This window comes from Mirounga angustirostris, unplaced genomic scaffold (genome assembly GCF_029215605.1).
Source record: "Mirounga angustirostris isolate CCGP_5_RB_7025 unplaced genomic scaffold, mMirAng1.0.hap1 SCAF_6, whole genome shotgun sequence".
Lineage (NCBI taxonomy): Eukaryota > Metazoa > Chordata > Mammalia > Carnivora > Phocidae > Mirounga > Mirounga angustirostris.
This window is the reverse complement of record NW_026991714.1, coordinates 141,985,838-142,005,390: the sequence shown is the minus strand read 5'-3', so window position 1 is coordinate 142,005,390 and position 19,553 is coordinate 141,985,838. Positions and strand designations below refer to the sequence as shown.

General features: G+C 39.2%; 1 protein-coding gene and 1 pseudogene across 1 annotated transcript in view; both read left to right on the top strand.

Moving 5' to 3' along the window:
* Nucleotides 1-7,964: 7,964 nt before the first annotated feature.
* Nucleotides 7,965-10,485, top strand: LOC123847122 (ferritin heavy chain-like; annotated as a pseudogene).
* A 6,762-nt stretch (nucleotides 10,486-17,247) lies between these two features.
* Nucleotides 17,248-19,553, top strand: part of RAB11FIP2 (RAB11 family interacting protein 2) — a 43,241-nt gene continuing 40,935 nt past the window's right edge. Inside the window, exon 1 of the mRNA XM_045878945.3 lies at nucleotides 17,248-18,424. Coding sequence (XP_045734901.1) covers nucleotides 18,072-18,424 — 353 coding nt within the window. The 5' untranslated portion in view covers nucleotides 17,248-18,071. The remainder of the gene's footprint in view (nucleotides 18,425-19,553) is intronic.

Genomic DNA, 19,553 nt, shown 5'->3' with positions numbered 1-19,553 from the left:
CTATGCTAAAGAAACATTCCCACTTTTTAAAAAGTAATAGAATATTCATTTTAGAATTTTATAACAGTAAAAACACCAGGAATAACTTCAACGTACTATAATAAAGAACTGGATGTGATAGATTCATGTCATGAAATTCTATGTAGCCAATAAAAAGAAAGACATTGATTTGTGAGTATTTACCTTAAAAAAAGTTCCATGACATATGGAGTGAAAAAAACTAAAGAACAATATATAGATTATAATCTCGTGTGTATGTAAACAAGATATGCAGAGATATGTACGTAAGTGTGTAAAACACATGGAAAGGGAACTGAAAGTACGTACATCAGACTCTCAACCACCACACCTTTGAGTGGGATGTAGAAGCAGGAGGGTGGCCAGACAGATTCCCATGCTTTGTTTGTGAAGTCAAGTTCATTGAGAACAGAAATAAATGAAGTGGTACCTTCTTTCTCTTTGCCATTCTAAATGGGGGGGGGGAACACCTCAATAATGAAAAAATAATATTTTAAAAACCAACTACCTAAATTTATTTTTGTCCTTCCTTGGCAAACTTCTTGCTAGTTAGCTAATTTTCTGGGGTATGATAAAACATAAGCAAGAAATGTAAAATTAAAAGGAAACTTCCCATATCTACTTATTGATTGACCTATCTGTCTCTCTGTTCTATTCCGCTATCCATACTCTCTGTCTTTCCTAAATAGTTTGTACTGCCCTCTTGCCAGTCCCCAAGTTTGTACCTTTTCCCCTCAGAAGGTTTATTTTTCAAAAGCCATGAAATAACAAGAGTACAAGGGCAGAATAACAAGAATACAGTAACAAAAATCACAAGATCAATAGAAGAACTATATCAAAATACAGCTTTAGAATTTTGGCATCATCTGAAAAAACTGTCCTGTCTACGTTCAGCTTCCATGTAGAAAAGATTCAGTAGCTCTGTTTTCTTAGGAAAATGATAACAAGCTGCACGGGGTTTGCCATATAATTCTGATTTATTTTGTCACAGTGAAGAATTTTTTAATGTGGCCTCGTGTCACTTTTTGCTGATACGAGTGTTTATTGGTATAAATGGTGCATTTTATTATGATACAAGCAACATTTTTTAAAAAGCAAACCCAACTTTTTTTTTTTTACATCAAAAAAGGGACTAAAGAGCTTAAAAATTAAACCAAAAATTAGAAACATATGGCTTTGGGTCTTTGGATTTGATTGGGCAAATATGTACATAAATTAGACTTAGACTTGAACGTACTCATTGCCCATTTTTACTTTATGATTACCTTCAGTCAGCATAGTGCCTTGTAAAAATGTACCTATGCAGTCATTCCATAAACTCTATGAAATAAAACACATCTCTCTGGCTCCGTGAAGTTCAGAAAATCGGGGTCTTCGCTCCTATAAATGTATCATATTGCATTTACTGCCTAATAAAGTCTCAAAGAACAAGATTGCCCTTCTTTTCACAACTTGATCCTTTACAAATTTACAAATGTAATGCTTTAACCTACTTGAACTCAACTCTGGCTCCCTGAGGGACGATGCTAGGCGAGTAAAAGTGTCTGTTCTAGGTTAGCTGGGCCTTGGCTAGCAGTGGTGGGTACCAGGAGGGGCAGCTGCCTGCCGGCGGGGTATAGCAAGTCTCCTGGCCTCCGCTAGAGGTCTGTGTAGCCCGAGTCAATGAGGTCAAAATAAGAAGACAAAGGGAGTGGGCACAGAGAAGGCAAAAATAAGGGCCTGGTACCAGAAGGTTAGGTCACAAGGAAGGGCAAAGAGCTATTATCAAGATGGAGGTCAGCTCCCTGAAAACCAAACAGAGATAAAACTAAAGAGGTGACATTCTTCAGAACTGAGGTATTTGTTCCTTCCCAGCCGTCAAATGCTTAGAGCAAAATTTCTCTGCAGAGCTTCTGTATTTGAACCATCTCAGCCTGAAAAGAAATTGGGACATTCAGGTGGCTTTGTGGAGGGTCTTGCAATAACAAGCGCTCACTCGAAACCCACCCAGAACAAGGGATTTCAGTTTATTTTTTGTTAAAAGGTTATGGTTTAACACGAGAAGCTCCAGAGGCGGTAAATACGTAAGGAAGGAACTCTAATAACACAGCAGGCAGTAACTCGCATAAAAATGTGACCTCGCATAAAAATGGAAATTTCTTTATCAAACAATGAAATGTTTTGTCTACATGACTCAAAGCGTTCTGAACTCGAAGCAGTAAAACAGTGAGTTTGTGTCGAAGTAGAGGCAGGTGGAGAAAGGAGGAAAAGAGAAGAAGGAAGAGACAGCCAGACTACAGATGAAAGCATTCTCTCTCAGGAGCAGGGGAGTGTGCTTCACCTGTCAGATAAGAGGAGCCAGGCCCTGCTGCCACCTCGAAGGTCTGAAAATTATCCTCAGGTAAGACTGGATATTTTCTCAACTCCCTGGATGTTTGACATTGAAACCACTCAGGAAAATGGAAATTAAAGCTGTTTCCTAAATCATTCAAAGAATCACTTCAACATCATCACAGAAATTCAACACATATATCATCTAGATAATTTCAAATTAAAGCATTTGTTTGTATCTAAAATAATTATGTAGCTTTCCATTCTGCTCTGCTAGTTGATGTACACTAGAAAAGGTACAAATGATTTTTTAGACTGTGAAATGCACATACCCCACTCGTTTTGAAGTTTTTAACTGGGCAGATGCACCCATCCATGGTGGTGAAGAGCCATCTCTAACTACCTTGCTACCTCCTCAAAGAAAAAGCAGTCCATCATCACCGTCCAAATGCCGACAATAGAATCTGTCTGTTTCACTAAGCTTCAAAACAAACCACCGAAAGCACTCAGTGACCACTGGCCACCTTGTGCATGTTTCCTCCATCTTTTAACAATTCAAAATCTTAAGGAAAGCAAGTAATTTTCATCAAAATGGTTGTAGTTCTGGCTGTCTCTAGATGAATGAGGGGCCCTCAGGAAATAACTTTTTCATAAGGTCTCCAATGACTAACATTTTAATCCAGGTGAAAAATCAAGTTACATGAGTCTTTGTGGCAACCCTAAAGAATGAAAGGAGGTCAGCCTGAAGGTGGTATGTGGAGGTGATGAGGGGCAGGTAAGGAAATATTGAAAGGCCATATTTTCCAAAGAGTGTTCTCAGGGAAACAAACACACCCCCCTCCCTTTTCTGTCTCCAGTCCATTCCCTGTAATGTAAGAGATGAATTTCTCTTTCTCCCTCCCTCCCTTTCTTTCTTCTTTCTCTTTCTTTTTCTTTCTTTCTTTCTTTTTCTTTCCTTCCTTCCTTCCTTCCTTCCTTCCTTCCTTCTTTCTTTCTCTCTCTCTCTCTCTCTCTTTCTTTCTTTTCTTTCTTTCTTCCTTCCCTTCCCTTCCCTTCCCTTCCCTTCCCTTCCCTTTCCTTTCTTCCCTCATATATGGAGAACCACCTCCACCATCCCATGAATGTCTTAGTCTCACAGGGCATTGGGCTGAAACAACCATCTTTGATTAACCTATGGAGAACAAAATCCACCCTAGGTTTTGGAGCTGAAATGCCAGTTGGTCTTTGTTTTACAAATGTTTCTGTAGTTTTATCTTAATTTCTGGTGCAGTTGAGACACCGGGTGTGTGTGTGTGTGTGTGTGTGTGTGTGTAAGATTTTGAACATAGGAGAAAACTTTCCAGTGAAAAATCTGCTTGCAATGGTAATGTGCAAAATAACTTGTCTGTTTGATCCAGAAAACAGTTGTTCTGGAAGACTATAGACCCATTCTGGAAGATAAGACTATAAAACTGTAAATAGCTTACTGATTAAGCCTAGCAACTTGCTCAACAAGATTCCCTTCAAATCCTAGCCTTGCTTTGCACATCTCAGAGCCATTATGGCACAGCCTGCCCCATCTAACCACCCCGCCCCCTCCCCCCGTGACCTCTATTCCTGCTTGCAACACTCCCTTCAGTATCACCAGCGCAGACTCTAATCCCTTTCTCAATTTCCCCACTTTGAGGCACCTCTGAGACCATGTCAAGGCGGTGTTGACTCTTATTGTAATAGATCTAATAAACTTCTCTTGGCTTGACCAGTTGCTCCTTCTGGTGGTTTTTAAAGATGTTAATGGTCAACACGTTCCTTAACAATATCTGCAGCAGGTTTCATAATGGGCCACTCTGGAACTAAGGTCTGGCTCTTCAAAACACTTACAAAGCCTTACCTCACCCCAGGTGAATGGCTCAAAGGACTTGAGATGGGGAGGCAGCTTGGCTTTCTCTTTCAATGGGGGTGAGACAAGAGGGGAGGGGACATGTGGTTTGAGATGACCTTACCCTGTTTGAAGATGTAACATCTCTGGGAAGAGGAAGGATCTTTGTGGGTAAGTGGTCACTAGTCAGCAACGTGGAGAGGTTCATTGTCATTTTGCTGCTCTGACTGGTTCTACATGTTTCTATGTCCTGCAGTATGGTGGCCCTTGTGTAGATAGAGCACATGGCTTTCTTTGAGCAGAGTCAGAGTCGCACTGTCCCCTCTATCACTGATGGCCCCTAAAGAGGATCCTTCTTATCACTTTCCTGGCTCTAAAACCTTTAGTGTATTTTCTCCCCATTCTTCTCCCTTTTATAAACTTTGTGCTCCTTTGTAAAGAGACACAGGAACCACTGAGAAAATGAGAATAAAATGGAACATTGTTCTGAGAATTAAACACACTTTTAAAATATGTGGCCCATGGACAGTAACTGGTAATCTTTCTTTCCTATTTTACACAATGCACTGTGTTGGTAATGTTACTTTTGTAATTAAGAATGAAATGTGAGGATGTTGTATTAATTTACCAATTTTAAGAATATAAAAAAATGTTCACAGCATTTATACTTCAAAACCAAAAACTAACCGACTTTGATGTCATCAAAATGCAAACTAATGCAAATTTACCAAAAAGTATTTTAAAATTCTAGTTCAGATCAATGAGGAAGAAAATTTTGATGCCAGAGTGATACTGTTTTGACTATTTTGTTGTTGCCCTTTAATAAATGCTCTTCAATTTGGTTTCTTAAAAATAGATATTTCATTGTTGATGTGGTTAGACTCTATTCAAGGTGTAAAATTAGTATGTGCCAACACAAAAGGGGGATAGTTCTCTTAATAACAGTTTCCATGACATGTCTTAAACGCTATGGCTATTTGGGGGAGATCCAAAAGAGCAGAGTGAGAAATATTTATAGCATGTGAATGTAATGAAAAATGTAATCATGAACAAACAATACATTAAATTGGTAGGACATCGTTTACATCAGATCACAAGAATGAATATCAAAAATACAGTCAATATTTTTGAAAAAACAACCAGCAGTGAAAAATTTATTTATAATACAAACCAGAGACTCCAAAATAATTTGTGGTTTACTTAATTCTTACCGTTCATCCCGTATTCTTTTGAATAAGCTGAAGGAAGGCACCCGAGTAACTACCTCAGCTGTTTTTAATTTTGATATTGAATTTTCAGTGAGATGAAAACTCTAGTCTGTATAACAAAAAGAGATGGCATGTCATTTTTAGAAATTAGGATTTTTTTCCCCCTCAATGTAGATTCCTATTTAAAAAAAAATGTATTACAATAAATTACTATATTTCCAAATTGTCTCATTATTTCTGGGCAAACAATAATTGCATATAAATTCTGAATAAAAGAATATCACGTTGCATCTTATGTGTTCTGCAATATGCACTCATAGAAAATCATTACAGTAACAAAACCAGCTGCATGTAATAGAAAGCAAATGATTTACAATGTTACTATGAGAAACTACTTTATTTCATATTATCATAAAAAGAGCAGAACTGAATATTTGCATGACAAACAGAAGAATCCAGGAAATTCCAAAAGCAACTCTGGTTTTCGTTTTTTTTTTTTTAATAGGTATTAATGCTGGAAGGTGATTTGAAAGCCTTCTACTCTAGAGAATATTAGCAATTATAATTAGCAGTCATTATTAGGCCAACAATTTAAAAAAAACTGCAAACATTAATAGAATACAGAAAGAAATACTTGGAGTAATATATGCTTCTATCATACAACATCTACGTTCCAAGAGCTTACATTTAGTGATTTTTGAACACTTTATTTCATTTAAGCTGAGAAGTAGAATGTATTTTGTTCCTAAAGGAAGCTTGACCCTGAAATCTGAACCACACTGAAAGTGTTCAATGTCTATGTTTTAGTATCTTTTGTATGTCAATAATCGTATCAGCCTCCCAACAGCACAGCCCAAGTGACTTGGCCCTGCCCACATCCCTAATGAAGGGGAAACCCGATGCAGCCCACAGGTCCCCAGCTCTCTCCTTCCACCCTCCCTATGCACAGGTGATGGAAACCGAGCTGCTGTGATGTGGCCTGCCTCAAGAAAAGTTGAGCTGGGTTGACAACACTCCTTCTGGGTCATGAACTTAAGTCCTGGCAAGGAGAAGGAGCATTCAGATGAGGAAGATGTGAGAGCCGTGAGGCAGGGACAAGACACAGAGTCCAGGGTAGGAGTGGGTAGTAAGCCACACAGTGAGAAGAGGAAAAGAGACTGAGCTGAGAGGCATATCCGTGGTGGATCACAGGGGCAAGCTGTAAACCCCGCTGCTGAGAATCCCAAACGTCTCGTGCTCCAGCTCGGATCTCTGGGACACCAAGCCCAGAATTGGCTCCTAGACTTCAATATCCATATCTCTATTCCCTATCTCTAATTTTGCTCCACTTAAGCAATTTAACTGGTAGGAATCTCAGGTTTGTGCAGCCCAAAAAACCTATAAACTATATACATAGTATAAAATTATACATACTAATAATATATATCCCATACACAGCTTATAAATAATATAATAAATGGTATATAATATTATGTGATTGCATATTTTATATTTAATATAGTATAGTATAATGTTTACAATATATAATGTTTACATATAGTTATAATAACATATTATGTACTATTAAATATATTAGCAATCACATACCTATTATATACTATATATTGCATATATAACATTGTAGGCATATATATATATCACTAAATCAGAGACAGGGCCCAGGACTCAAATATCTATGCCTGAAATCCAAGCCCCAAGTTCTTCATTAGAACTATCAAATTAGTGTTCTCCTCAGTGATCATGCTTTTTAGACAATCAACTGGTTCAAGTTATTTAATAAACTTTATGGTCAGAGCAGTGGATGAATATAAAACGTATTTTAAGCATAATTTAAAAAATATACAAAATGAGTACAGTAAACTTGTTTATGTTTTCATTACTTACCATCATGTGTCACAGTGACATCCTACTATAACACACCAAATGCTACAACAGGGTAGGCATCCCTCTGAACCTTGGTGTTCTTCTAGGATGTCTTTGCTTTAGAAACTTGAACAGTATTGGTACTCAATGGATGAAGGATATGTGATTAACTGTATCAAGTGCTGCTCATCAGCCAAAGAGGACGACTGAAAATTGACCCAGGCAATATGTAGGTGTAGAATGGCTGAGACAAAAATCTGATTGGAGCATGTTCAAGAGAAAATGGGAGAAAGAGAGCAAGTGTGGACACATCTTTCCAGAAATTTTTCTCCAAAAAGAAATGGAAAAGTGGGATGGTAGCCAGAGGGGATGTAAGGTCAAATGAGTCATTGCTTTAATATGAGAAATATTAGAGACTCTCTATGTGGATGAGATTTGGTCCAGCAGGTCCCAGTCTCCCTTTTCCCCCTTCTCCCTGACCAGTGACATCTTTCCTCAATTGCATTCCTTCCAAAATTCTTCATTTACTGCATGAACTTTGGTTTTTATACCTCTTTCCCTCCTGGCTACTTGGAAATGGCAAAGCTGAGAATGGATCCTGGAACAGCAATGAGTCTGGCTCTGCTTGATGCTGCCTGAAACTGGGAGGAAAGTCACAAGGGGACTGGGTACTACTGGGAATGAAAAACACATCAGTTATTATCAACATGTTATCAACCTTACAGCCACATGAGCTTGCGAGAGTATGTTTTTCCAAGAAGGCACTAGGCTTTTCATTTCACAATAAATTTAAATTCAATCTGTCAATACAACGTAATCTATCTTTTCTGCAATGGTCAACCAGTTTTGATCCATCACATATATTTATCCACTTAGCTATCAAGTTCTTATTTATTCACTGCCTTATAAAGCTGATTGGATTTAACATAGTTTGAATGATAGCAAACTAGAATTTTCTTGCCTTTAAATCTGTTCAACCCTTAATCATTTTAAGCAACTTTTGATGCTAGGAGAATGTGTGAATGCTAAGAGGTATATATTTAATAGATACACACCTAAAATTATGATAAAATCTTATATTTATAAAATTCTTATATTTATAAAAAGTTTAATAAAATGCTTTTACATACATTATTGTGTTTTACTCTGCAGCAAATATCCAATAAATGTAATTGGTAGGTTGAGATGGTGTGTGAGTTTTGTACTCCTGAATGAGAACCCAGTATTTTTCCACAAGAGACTATGTATCAGTATCAGCATTTTGTCTTTTGATTATGAAAGTGCAAGAATTCAGGAATGTAAACAGTGATTTTTTTTTCTCAGCGTGTTCACTAATACATTTCAATCCCTCTGCAGTTTATGGATGTCCAACCGCTGCTTCACAGAAGATGCTATAAGTTGCAAAATAGATCAATTGTTTTTTGCTTGTCTGTGCTTTCACTAAAGCAGTGCTAGGCTCTGGGATTGTGTCAAGGATATTATGATAATGCTTAAAGCCAACTGAAGTACAGGAGTTGTTCAAAGGATATGAAGGATTTGGTTTCCAAGCTTCCTGCCTCGTCCTGATGAGAGTCATGCCTGAAGAGGAGAGTTCACCACACAGACTCCCTTCATTCTTCCTGATGGGTTAGGAAAACACAGTGGGAATGTTTGTGTTGACTGTAATGTTACCTCTTTGAAATTAAATGAGATTGTGATGTTAAAGAGTTTAGCATAAGGTGAGCAATCAGCAAATGTTAGCTATTGTTTTTATTAAAAGAGATAACACGCTTAAAATTGGAGTAGTGGTACATGGGAGTCAGAAAACACTGATTAGTTGCCAATGTTTGTTACTAAGTGTGCCAAAGGATGGCATACTGTTGTTTTCAAATTCATTGTTTTCACAATTCAATGTGAAAATCTAGTATATTAAAATATTATCTGATATATGATCAATTAAGTTTCTAATTCAGCTACTTGTAGAGATGGAAGCTGTATAATTTAGGGAGTCCTTATTTTTCTGCAATTCAGAAATCAGATTAACTCTTATGAAGATGTTAAAATGATAGTTTAACAAATCATTATTAAATTTCAAATGAAGGTTTGAAATATTATTAAGGGGTTCTTATATTTCTATTTTTGTTTGGAAAAAGGGTCTAACAACGTTGCATTTGGCTTAGGACAAAAGTAACTCAGGGTCTTCATTCCCTGGCTCTCGCCCACTGGGCATCTGCTGCAGCCCCAGATCCTTAATTACTTGGTGAAGAACAGCCCAGAACAACTGTGCTGTCCATTCTTTGCCTTCAGATATGAGGAAAGCAGTTGCAAAGAGAAGTGGAGTTGCGCCATCAACCCAACATCAACAAACATCTTTTGAGCACTTCCTACATACCAGGCCCTCCCTTAGCTGTGCCCAACCCTTCATTTAATCCCCCCAACAACCCATTGTTTAGGCAAACAAACCTAAATTTAGAGAGTTGACATGATTTGCCCAAAGTCACACAGGTAGTTAGGTGCCCAAGGGATGAAACATATCCTGGGCTAGGCACTCAAGGAAAGTTGAGCGAATGTCTGTATCCCAGGAACTGTGGAGAAAAATCTTGTTTTAGAAAATGTTGCCAGCCCTTGATTCTAGAAGTGCCTAATGCACGAGACTTCAGGAAGCCAGTTTGCTCCATTCCTTTCCAGTGTCCAAGTGCATACAGAAAAGGAAAACAAAAACCCTCAAAATTACAAAGAGGATTTAGGCAAAACTTTTAACTTAGAAATTTGCCTCCTACGTCTACCTGTCCATGTCTTACTACTTTGACCGCGATGACGTGGCTTTGAAGAACCTTGCCAAATATTTTCTTCACCAATCTCATGAGGAGAGGGAACATGCTGAGAAACTCATGAAGCTGCAGAGCCAACAAGGTGGCCAAATTTTCCTTTAGGATATCAAGAAACCAGACCGTGATGACTGGAAGAACGGGCTGAATGCAATGGAGTGTGCATTACACTTGGAAAAGAGCGTGAATCAGTCACTACTGGAACTGCACAAACTGGCCACTGATAAAAATGACCCCCATTTGTGTGACTTCATTGAGACTCTTTACCTGAATGAGCAGGTGAAATCCATCAAAGAATTTGGTGACCACATAACCAACCTGCGCAAGATGGGGGCTCCCAAATCTGGCATGGCAGAGTATCTCTTTGACAAGCACACCTTGGGAAACAATGATAGTGAGAGCTAAGCCTCAGGCTTTCTTCCCATAGCCACAAGGGTGACTTTCCTGGTCACCAAGGCAGTGCATGCATGTTGGGGTTACCTTTACCTTTTCTGTAAGTTGTACCAAAACATCAACTTAACTTCTTTCATTTGTACCATTCTTCAAACAAAGTAATTTGGTACCCCTTTCCCCCCCCCCAAAAAAATTTCACACAAAGCCCTTCATACTTGGATGGGAGTGGTTTTTTTTTTTTTTTTTTTTAACTTCTTCAATATTTTTAAGACTTCAGGTTACAAGGGCACAGTTATAGGCACAAATTACATAATGTAAATACCTTATCCTCTTGCATAAGCCTGATAAACAACCACAGTAAAATACAGTGGCTCACTGATGTCAGACTGTCGGGGAGATGTTCTTGGTAATCTGAGATCCAAGTACGGCGATAAAAGAAATTTACAGTTGCTATTTTATTGAGGAAGAATTTAAGTTGCTCAAGGTCATATAAGCCATTTGCTGTTTGAGTCAAACAACTTTTGTCAGTTCAATGTTCCTTCCGTTATACTACTTAACTTCCTGGAAGCAGGTATTTCTTTTAGGTCTACATTGCCAAGCTAAGTCCTATGCTTAATTTTGTATCATCAGTGATGATTCCAATAACTAGAAAATGATTATAATACAGTCTTATGATAATCCTTCCCTATATCTTAACCTGTAAGTGCTCTGAAGGTGACCTAATTCAGGGCTGGGTAAAAGATAAGCACCCAGTTCCAAGCCAAAACTATCTTTATTATCAGATATTCAGATGGACTAAAACATTGTTCAGGCTGGTTGAAAACTGCTAGGTAGAAATGGTATAAAATCTGACCTTGGAACAAGAAGAGTTGGATCTGTCCCTCAAAATGCAATCCCCCACTCCACCCAGCCAGTCTTGTGTATAACACACACACACACACACACACACACACTATATCAAATACTTTTAAAGCCCTTTGCTTTGTTTAGCATAGATTAAATAAGTAGAAAGGGAGAGACTACTAGATTACCAGATCCTACGTAGGGAAAAAAAAACATAACCACCAAATGTTTTTGCCAACTGCCCACTACTTTAATGTGTCCCAAATGAACATATATATATTAGTTCCAGAGATATAATAATTTTAATCCCTTATTATTTGTTTAAAAATCCTCCATCTTGGATTCTAACTGAAAATGAAGAACTGCTAACACGTTTACAAAGTACAAAGGTGATAAGTTTACATAACTCTGATAAACATTACTTTCAATATTACTCAAAATTATCCAGTCTCTGTTAACCTCCACATACATCTGTCTATACAAGTTGCAATGTTCTAGGAGATTTCAGAAAGGCTCATGATGATGAGACAACTGAAACTTGAAGACAGATCTAAGTTCCACAAAACTTTTTTCCATAACGATAATCTTTGCTCTTCAGTAATTTCATATATATGTAAATTTATTTGATTTTATAAATATAAACTAATCACATATAAATTAATATCTATGAGACATAACTTAAAAGAATATACTATAAGTTATACATATTATATGTTAATAGTGCATATAGTATAAAAAGATAGCAAATAGTATATATAAGTTAATATGAGTTAATGGGTATTATATGGCATGTATAATATGCATAATTTATAATATACATTATATTATATGTCATATCTATTATGTAACACATATATATCATACACATTATATATAAATAGTACATATTTATATATACACAATAACATACATTATATATAATATAAAAATATATATAATACATACAAAAGGACTTTGAGAATTCTGAAGATGGAAGGGAACCCAGTGGCACAGAAAGATTATGACTTGTCAGGATTACAACTCTTCAGTTGCAGACCCAGGAATAGAACACAGATCTGATGCTCAGGCCCATGGGTTTTCCACACTACCTACCATTCACAAATTCCTAATAATTTCACAGCCAGTTGTCAAAAAGAGGCATGATTATGAAAAAAAAAAAATTCCCTGCACATGTACATAGGAGACATATACAGATATGTCTGCAGCATTGTTTATGATAGTAAAAAATGGGCAACAATTTAAACATCTTTTGGAAAGAAAAAGAGCAAATGGGGCTTATTCATCTGGCCCAATACCATAGAAGAGCTAAAGTAAATCAATTCACCCTCTGTGCATCAACATGCATAAGTTTTTGTTGAGGGAACAAAAATTTCACAACATAATAGTATGATAGCATGAGGTGGAAATTAAAAGCCACACAAAATATTCTCCTGTGCAAATATCTATTCTGGTCCATAAATTCCTACCCTCCTCAGTCAGCATGTCTTCATAGTTCGAAAAAGCTACAAATAATACGAACAGTAGTTGTGTTTATTACTACAAGTGAAGAGTTTAAGTCTTTCCCAAACCACTTACACTTAGGTGTAATTTCTTCCAAATCTCGAGCTGTTAAGTGTCAATTTCCTCATGTACAGTCTATTAATAAAAGTTTTATTTACTTCCTTTCTGTGATGATCATTTTCATTTGGGAGAGAGAATTCTCAAGGCATTTGGAAGATTTTTTTTCTCTTGAATTAGAGGATCCTTTATTAATAAGTTACATAGAAAGGGAATCTGCTTTAGTATATTGACCAAATTCAATTAAATTAAAATGCAATTTGCTTCTTCGTGTTGTGGACGTACTACTTCGAATTATTAAATATTATAGAATGCTTTAGTGGTTCCTATTATAGACTCTTATTTTACAGATGAAGAAACAGAGGTCCAAGGAAGGAAAATTACTTCCCTAAAGAGATGTAGCTAGTAATAGGCAGACTTGGGATTAAGACCCAGGTTGCTGACTAGAGTTCTTTATATTACACACCACACTGCTTCTCAAGTACCACAAACTGTGTCCATACACTGCTCCATCCCAGAAGATAAATCAATCAATCCAGTGATGAAAACAAAATGATCATCAAAACCCCCCAGATACTAGCTTATTGTGATAATTTCAAATCAACTTGCCAAACACTCTTTTCTTTCTTTCTTTCTTTCTTTTTGACTGGTTATGTGAAGATTAACCTATCTATGTATCTTCAACATAACTCTGGAGTTTTGCCATATGTACATAAGTTTTGTATATATTTGAGTTGTATGTATATTTGAACTGTGTGTGTGCATGTGTGTGTGTATTTGAAGTCTGAAGATTGTGATATTTTGGGAAAGCTTCTTGTTGCCCTTATGTCTCTGAACCTCCAACTGGAAAATAATGAATATCTGTTATATAATGTACATGGGAGTGACCTAGTGGGTTATTTAAACACTAAGAGCACTATAATTGTCCTACAATCGATTCACAAGGTGCAATTTTAGAGACGCTGATGCCCAAAGGGAAAAATCTTTCACAGTGCTTGGAATAAGTCTCCTTATGGGACTTGACTTAAAGGTGCAGCACTTAGTAAATATTTTCAACTGGTGAAATCCTCCACTATTGGAGAATAAGTGTTGACTATTTTTACTTTCTGGTAAAATTGTTCTTATTCATTGCAACAGGCATTATAACAGTTTAAAATTAGAAATTTCAGCATTTTACTCCTTTAAGATGTGTTATTTTCCTAAGCCCTGGTATTTGGTTTCTCAATACCAAACATCTCTGCACATATCATTAGACATAGGATATGTGCAGGATAAAAAAAAAAAAAAAGTGACTCTCTTCAACTCTGGTATGTTGTCTTTATGTATGCAATCCTTCTCCCCCTTTTAAATTACTGCCCCAGTAGATCTTAAAATTAGTAAGAAGGATTTTTAAAACTATAAGACAATAAACATTTTGCAGAACCACTTTGATTCCAGATCTTAAATAACTGCCATTATTTTTCTCTCTGAGCCAACTACATATTTGACCTAACTGACATGGTTTTTACTCTTTTAATAAACAATCAGAAAAGAAAAACACTTTCTTATAGGAAATCACTTCACTTTTACAATGTAATTCTGGCTTCTATTTAGCTCATTTTTGTTGCTGTCGTTTATTTTCTTCTCTGGGGCAAAAATAGGCTATTTTCTTATTCTGGCTTACAAACATTAGGTCATAACTTCTGATCTTGCCAGATAGTAAATCTAAACAATTTTGGCTCTAGCGAGGTTTTGGGAAAACTCAAAAGAAATTTAGGTGCTACAGGAAGAGATGCTAGTAATTCTAGTTGTTTAGCTCTTGCCTTTAGAGTATTCCCTGAATTGTGTTGGCGGAGTATGTTGTTGCATTGCTGTGAACTATTGCTGCCAACTTCCACCCTAGAGATAACTATATTTCAGAGATGAGTGAAATGATACTTGTAAACAAGTTTATAATCATTAATAAAGCTTACCAAACAATTTAAGCTCTTTAGAAACACACATCCACTATCATAATTAATTGCCTATCGTTTATTTATTTACATTTAATAGAGACATGAAGACTTTTAAAAGTGCAATTTGTAAAAATTCTAAACTTCAATTTGTTTTCATGATGTTTATTTTGTTTTTGTAAGTTTCAGGTGTCAAATTATTTCTCTCTAGAGAGGCTGGTTGAAATTCCACCATTGACTATTCAGTGCACTCTCTAAAAATCCCTAAGAATATTTTTCTTTAAAGTTGACAACTGCTCACTCTGGGATCCAGATGCTATATTCACAGTACGATGATGATTTTGTTTTATTTTCCACATATGGTCTTTTCATACACTGTGTCTCAGAGATGGAAAATTCTGCTTTTTTTTTTTTTTTTTTTTAACATTTTTATAGTATGCTTTCCGTAGAATGACCTAAAACCAGGTCTTTTCACTCTAGATGGTATCTAGCTCAGGATTACTTAAGATTAATCTATAGTTTGTTTCCCTGAAGATTCTGGTGGTAAATCTGGTGTCTCTTTCTGAAGCACCTACTTCATGCAGAACTCACACCAGCCACTGTGTGTAAACAGCACTAAAAAATTGGGAGTTTCTAATACATGAAAGGAAATCTATAGACACCAGTTAAGTGTCAGTGGGTCCCTGAAAGAATGTGCTAGAATTTGGGTGCTCTTTGAGGTTTGTGTCATTGTCCTTTAGTGTTAGAAAAGTACCTTCCATCCACAAGACTAAAATAACATATAAGGTCATTCCCTCTCCCACTAAGGTTCTTCAACGACTGCTCTTCTGACGCAAATATACTGGGCCCTCGCATACCTCCATTCAATAAATATTTAATGAAAAGGCCCTTGTTTGTTAGTTTTAAGGGCCGCAGCTAGTATCCTGTAAACATGGGACCCTGAGGAACATGGAGAACATAATGTCTTCAAATGGAAAAGTTTTGAACCTTGCCTAAAAATAATAAACACTCTATCTTACTCTTATGGTCATTTTTAGTTGGAAAAGTATATGCACATCTATCAAATTGTTTTACTCTCAAAATTCATCCTATAAAGGGAAAAGAGGCATTAAGTCATTCAATAAACCAAGTACCTACTGAATGCTAGGCACTGTGAAGGGATGATCCATGATACACAAGGCAGTCCAAAGAATTTAGAATTTCCTTGGGAAGATAAGCCATGAACAGAAATAAATACAATAAAAGTAGTATATAAATATCTCTTATAATTGAGAAATAGAAGGGCAAAAGGAGACCCAGTGCCACACTATGCTAGGAAATGTACATTATCTCAGAATACTCCTCCAAACTATTTTAGTCACAATAAAATAAAAAGCTATCTACAATCCAATAGCCATTTTATCTACAATGTATGGACAAAGAGATGGAGGCTCCCAGAATGTCAGTCCCTGGCCCAAGGAAGCTAAGTGCCCATCACAGGCTACATACTGAATTTCCAGCAGAGACAGAACATCCCAGCAGGGCTCCTGACTCATCAGCCATTACCCATACTTTTCGCAGTAGATCTGGCTAGTCCAGAAAAAGCTCAGTATTAACAGATCTCCCATTTCCTTCTCTTAAAAAGCCTCCTCCTTTCCCACAGCACTGGTGTCCATCAGGTTGTGCCCTTAAGTGCAGGTAAGGCAACAGTCTGTAGCCCTTGGTGAATGAGAATCATCTCTGGGTTTGGCTTCGGAAGTTGGATAGTCTTACGGGGCTGGGAGCGCCCAGAGGGTGTCCTAGACACAGTCTTCTTGCCCCTGGAGAGACTGAGGGTCAGGGAGGGGAAATGACTTGTCCAAGGTCACACAGACTGATGGTGGCCGACATGGGGTTCAGGAACCAGGTCTTTTGACTCTAGCCAGTGTCTCTCCAGATCTTTTTTAATTCCTGTGTTGGTTTGGGAATCTTTTATCTGCTTTCCTCTCTTCCGTTGGGGGTGGGGGACGTCTTTCCATGGAATTCGAGAAGAGTGGGTAAGGGGTTGGGGAAAAGCGTGTTTTCGGTCAATGAAGAGGACTGACGCATCCCGCCACCATTTATCTAACGCCCGCTCTGTGCCAGGCGCCAGGCATCAGGGTACAACCAAACTGTGTTAGTTTCCAGGGACTGAAATCGGGTCTCTCCCTAGATCGTGCAGGCCCGGGCCTTGGTAGCCACCTCTAGGAGCACTCCGCCGCTCCCCCCTGGAGCCTCCCTGCCGGCCTGTGCAGGCCCCCACGTCCCCGGGGCCCGGCGCCCTTCCAGGCCCCAGCAGCGAGCGCGAAACCGGGGAGGAGCGCCCAGCCCTGGGCGGGGAAGCTCGCGCTGCGCGCCCCCGGTCGCCACGGCAACCAGGGAGGCGCTGACCCCTGACCCCGCAGCCCCGCCCTGCCCCGCCCCGTCGCGTTCCCGAGCTCAGCATGGAGAAGGCCAACCCGGAAGTGCCGCCGCCGCCGCCCGCCGGGTGTTAGGAGCAGCCGGCCGGGCGAGGCCGAGCCCCGTACCCGCCGTCCTGCAGCCCGTGGCCCGCCGGCGCTGGGGCGGCCGCGTCCCCTGCCCCCCGTCCCGCTCCACGGCCAGGCGACCCGCCCCCGCCCCCGCCCGAGAGGAGGAGCCGAGGCGAGGGGGAGGAGGGGGAGGAGGAGGAGGGAGAGGGAGAGGTTTGCGAGAGGGAGCCAGGCCGCGCGAGCCGCCGGCGGTTCGTATTACCGGGGTCGGAAGGAGGAGCCGGGCCGGGCCCGCCGATCGGCGCGGGCGGGCGGGAGACGCGGCGGAGGCGGGGGCGGCCCGGCCGTGAGGAGGCAGGCGTGGGGCCGGGGGCTGCGAGGGTGGGCGGGCGAGCTCTAGTGGGTCGGGCGGGGGGCGCCCTCCCACCCCCGCAGCCCTCCGCGGGTCCTTGGCGGCCAGGCCTCACCTGCCCGCAGGCCCGGGAGCCGCTCGCCGCCGCCCACGGTCCGTCCCCGCGGCCGGCGGCGCGTGAAGGTGCGGACGCCAGGCGTTGGGGTCCGCGCGGAGGCCTGGCTGTGCGGCCAGGGGATGGTGGGCCCCTGGGCTTCTGCAGTGGAGAGAGCACCCCCAGAACAGCCGTGCCTCCGGGCTGCCCCAGCGAGGCGCTTGACAGCGAGCCCTGGGGAAGTTGGGCGGCTGTGAGTTCGCCTGTCGCCGTTAAGTGCCCTTAGGATGCAGCGATTAAGGAATTAGGCTCTCCCTCCGGGAGGGGCCCTGCCTGCGCTTGAGAACTCGGTGCGGAGAAAAGGACGGGATGATGCTGTCCGAGCAAGCCCAGAAGTGGTTCCCTACCCACGTGCAGGTCACAGTGCTCCAAGCCAAAGATCTTAAGCCAAAAGGCAAAAGTGGCACCAATGACACATACACTATAATTCAGTTGGGCAAGGAAAAGTACTCCACCTCTGTAGCTGAGAAAACCCTTGAGCCAGTCTGGAAGGAAGAGGCCTCTTTTGAGCTACCTGGATTGCTAATGCAGGGGAATCCAGAGAAATACATTCTTTTCCTCATAGTTATGCACAGGTCCCTGGTGGGTCTGGATAAGTTTTTAGGGCAGGTGGCAATCAATCTCAATGACATCTTTGAGGACAAACAAAGAAGGAAAACAGAGTAAGTTATGTAATTTATTTTGAATTTGGGGGAGATTAACTATACCTTATTTATGGATATTCTGTTCTTGGAAATTATTTGTATAGCTGGGGCATTGGTTTTGGATTGAAATATGACCTAGTTTTAAGCACCATATCTGCACGAATCTGAAGTAAAAATAGCCCTTGTGAAGAAATATTTTTTAAATGGAGGCATTAATGATCCATTACTCTCTCATTTTTAAGGTAAACGTCTTAAATAATTGAATATTTGGCACTGAATTTTAAGTAAACTGGCATTGTTTCACTACTTTTAAGAGGACTGGATCACATAACATATGTTCAAATTGTTATGATCATTAAACATTACAATTTGCCAGGAAATGGGACATCAGAAAATTAAATCCACCAATATAAGGTCTCATATTGAACTCTGAAGCTGTCAAAAGATAAATTACCAAATTTAGAGCTCAGTATTTCATTGCAGATTTACAAACACAAATTGGCTTTTATTTTAGCTCAACCATTTTTCGGGGTCAGTACATCTTGATGGAGTCTAAAGCTGTTAAAAGAAAAAAATTTTAAAAGTGTTTACAAACATTCCTAACCTCGAATACACGCTAACATTTTCCTGTGAATTTACAATGTATTGGAGTTAGTATATTACTTCAGAATTAATTTTGTAAAGCCAGCGTGTTTAGACTATGTTAAATGCTCTCAGATTGGAGACAGTGATTCAGTTCTTGTGATGAAGTGATTTAATGACCTCTTCACTGCAAACATGACCTTTAACCTACGACTTTTAAGCTTAGGATAGGTATAGTCTCATTTAAAAAAGGATAATATAAATTAGCACTTGGATATTATGTCTTAAGTTGAAAAATGATATGTTTTTAGAGATAGATATACTCACCCTTGCTTAAACCTGTAATTATTCTGATCTGAGAGAACCTTAAGATTAACGGAATTAATGAGAGAAAAATATAGGTTGAATTTATAAGAGGACTTCAAGTTTCCAAAGCAGCTTTGGTGTTTCTTTCAGTCATAACTGAAATTTATTTGCCCTTTTAAAAACTTTTGATAATGGTAACTTTCTTGAAGTTCGTGTTAATTTCTTGTATTTTAGAACAAGTGTGTCTTATTATTTTCTG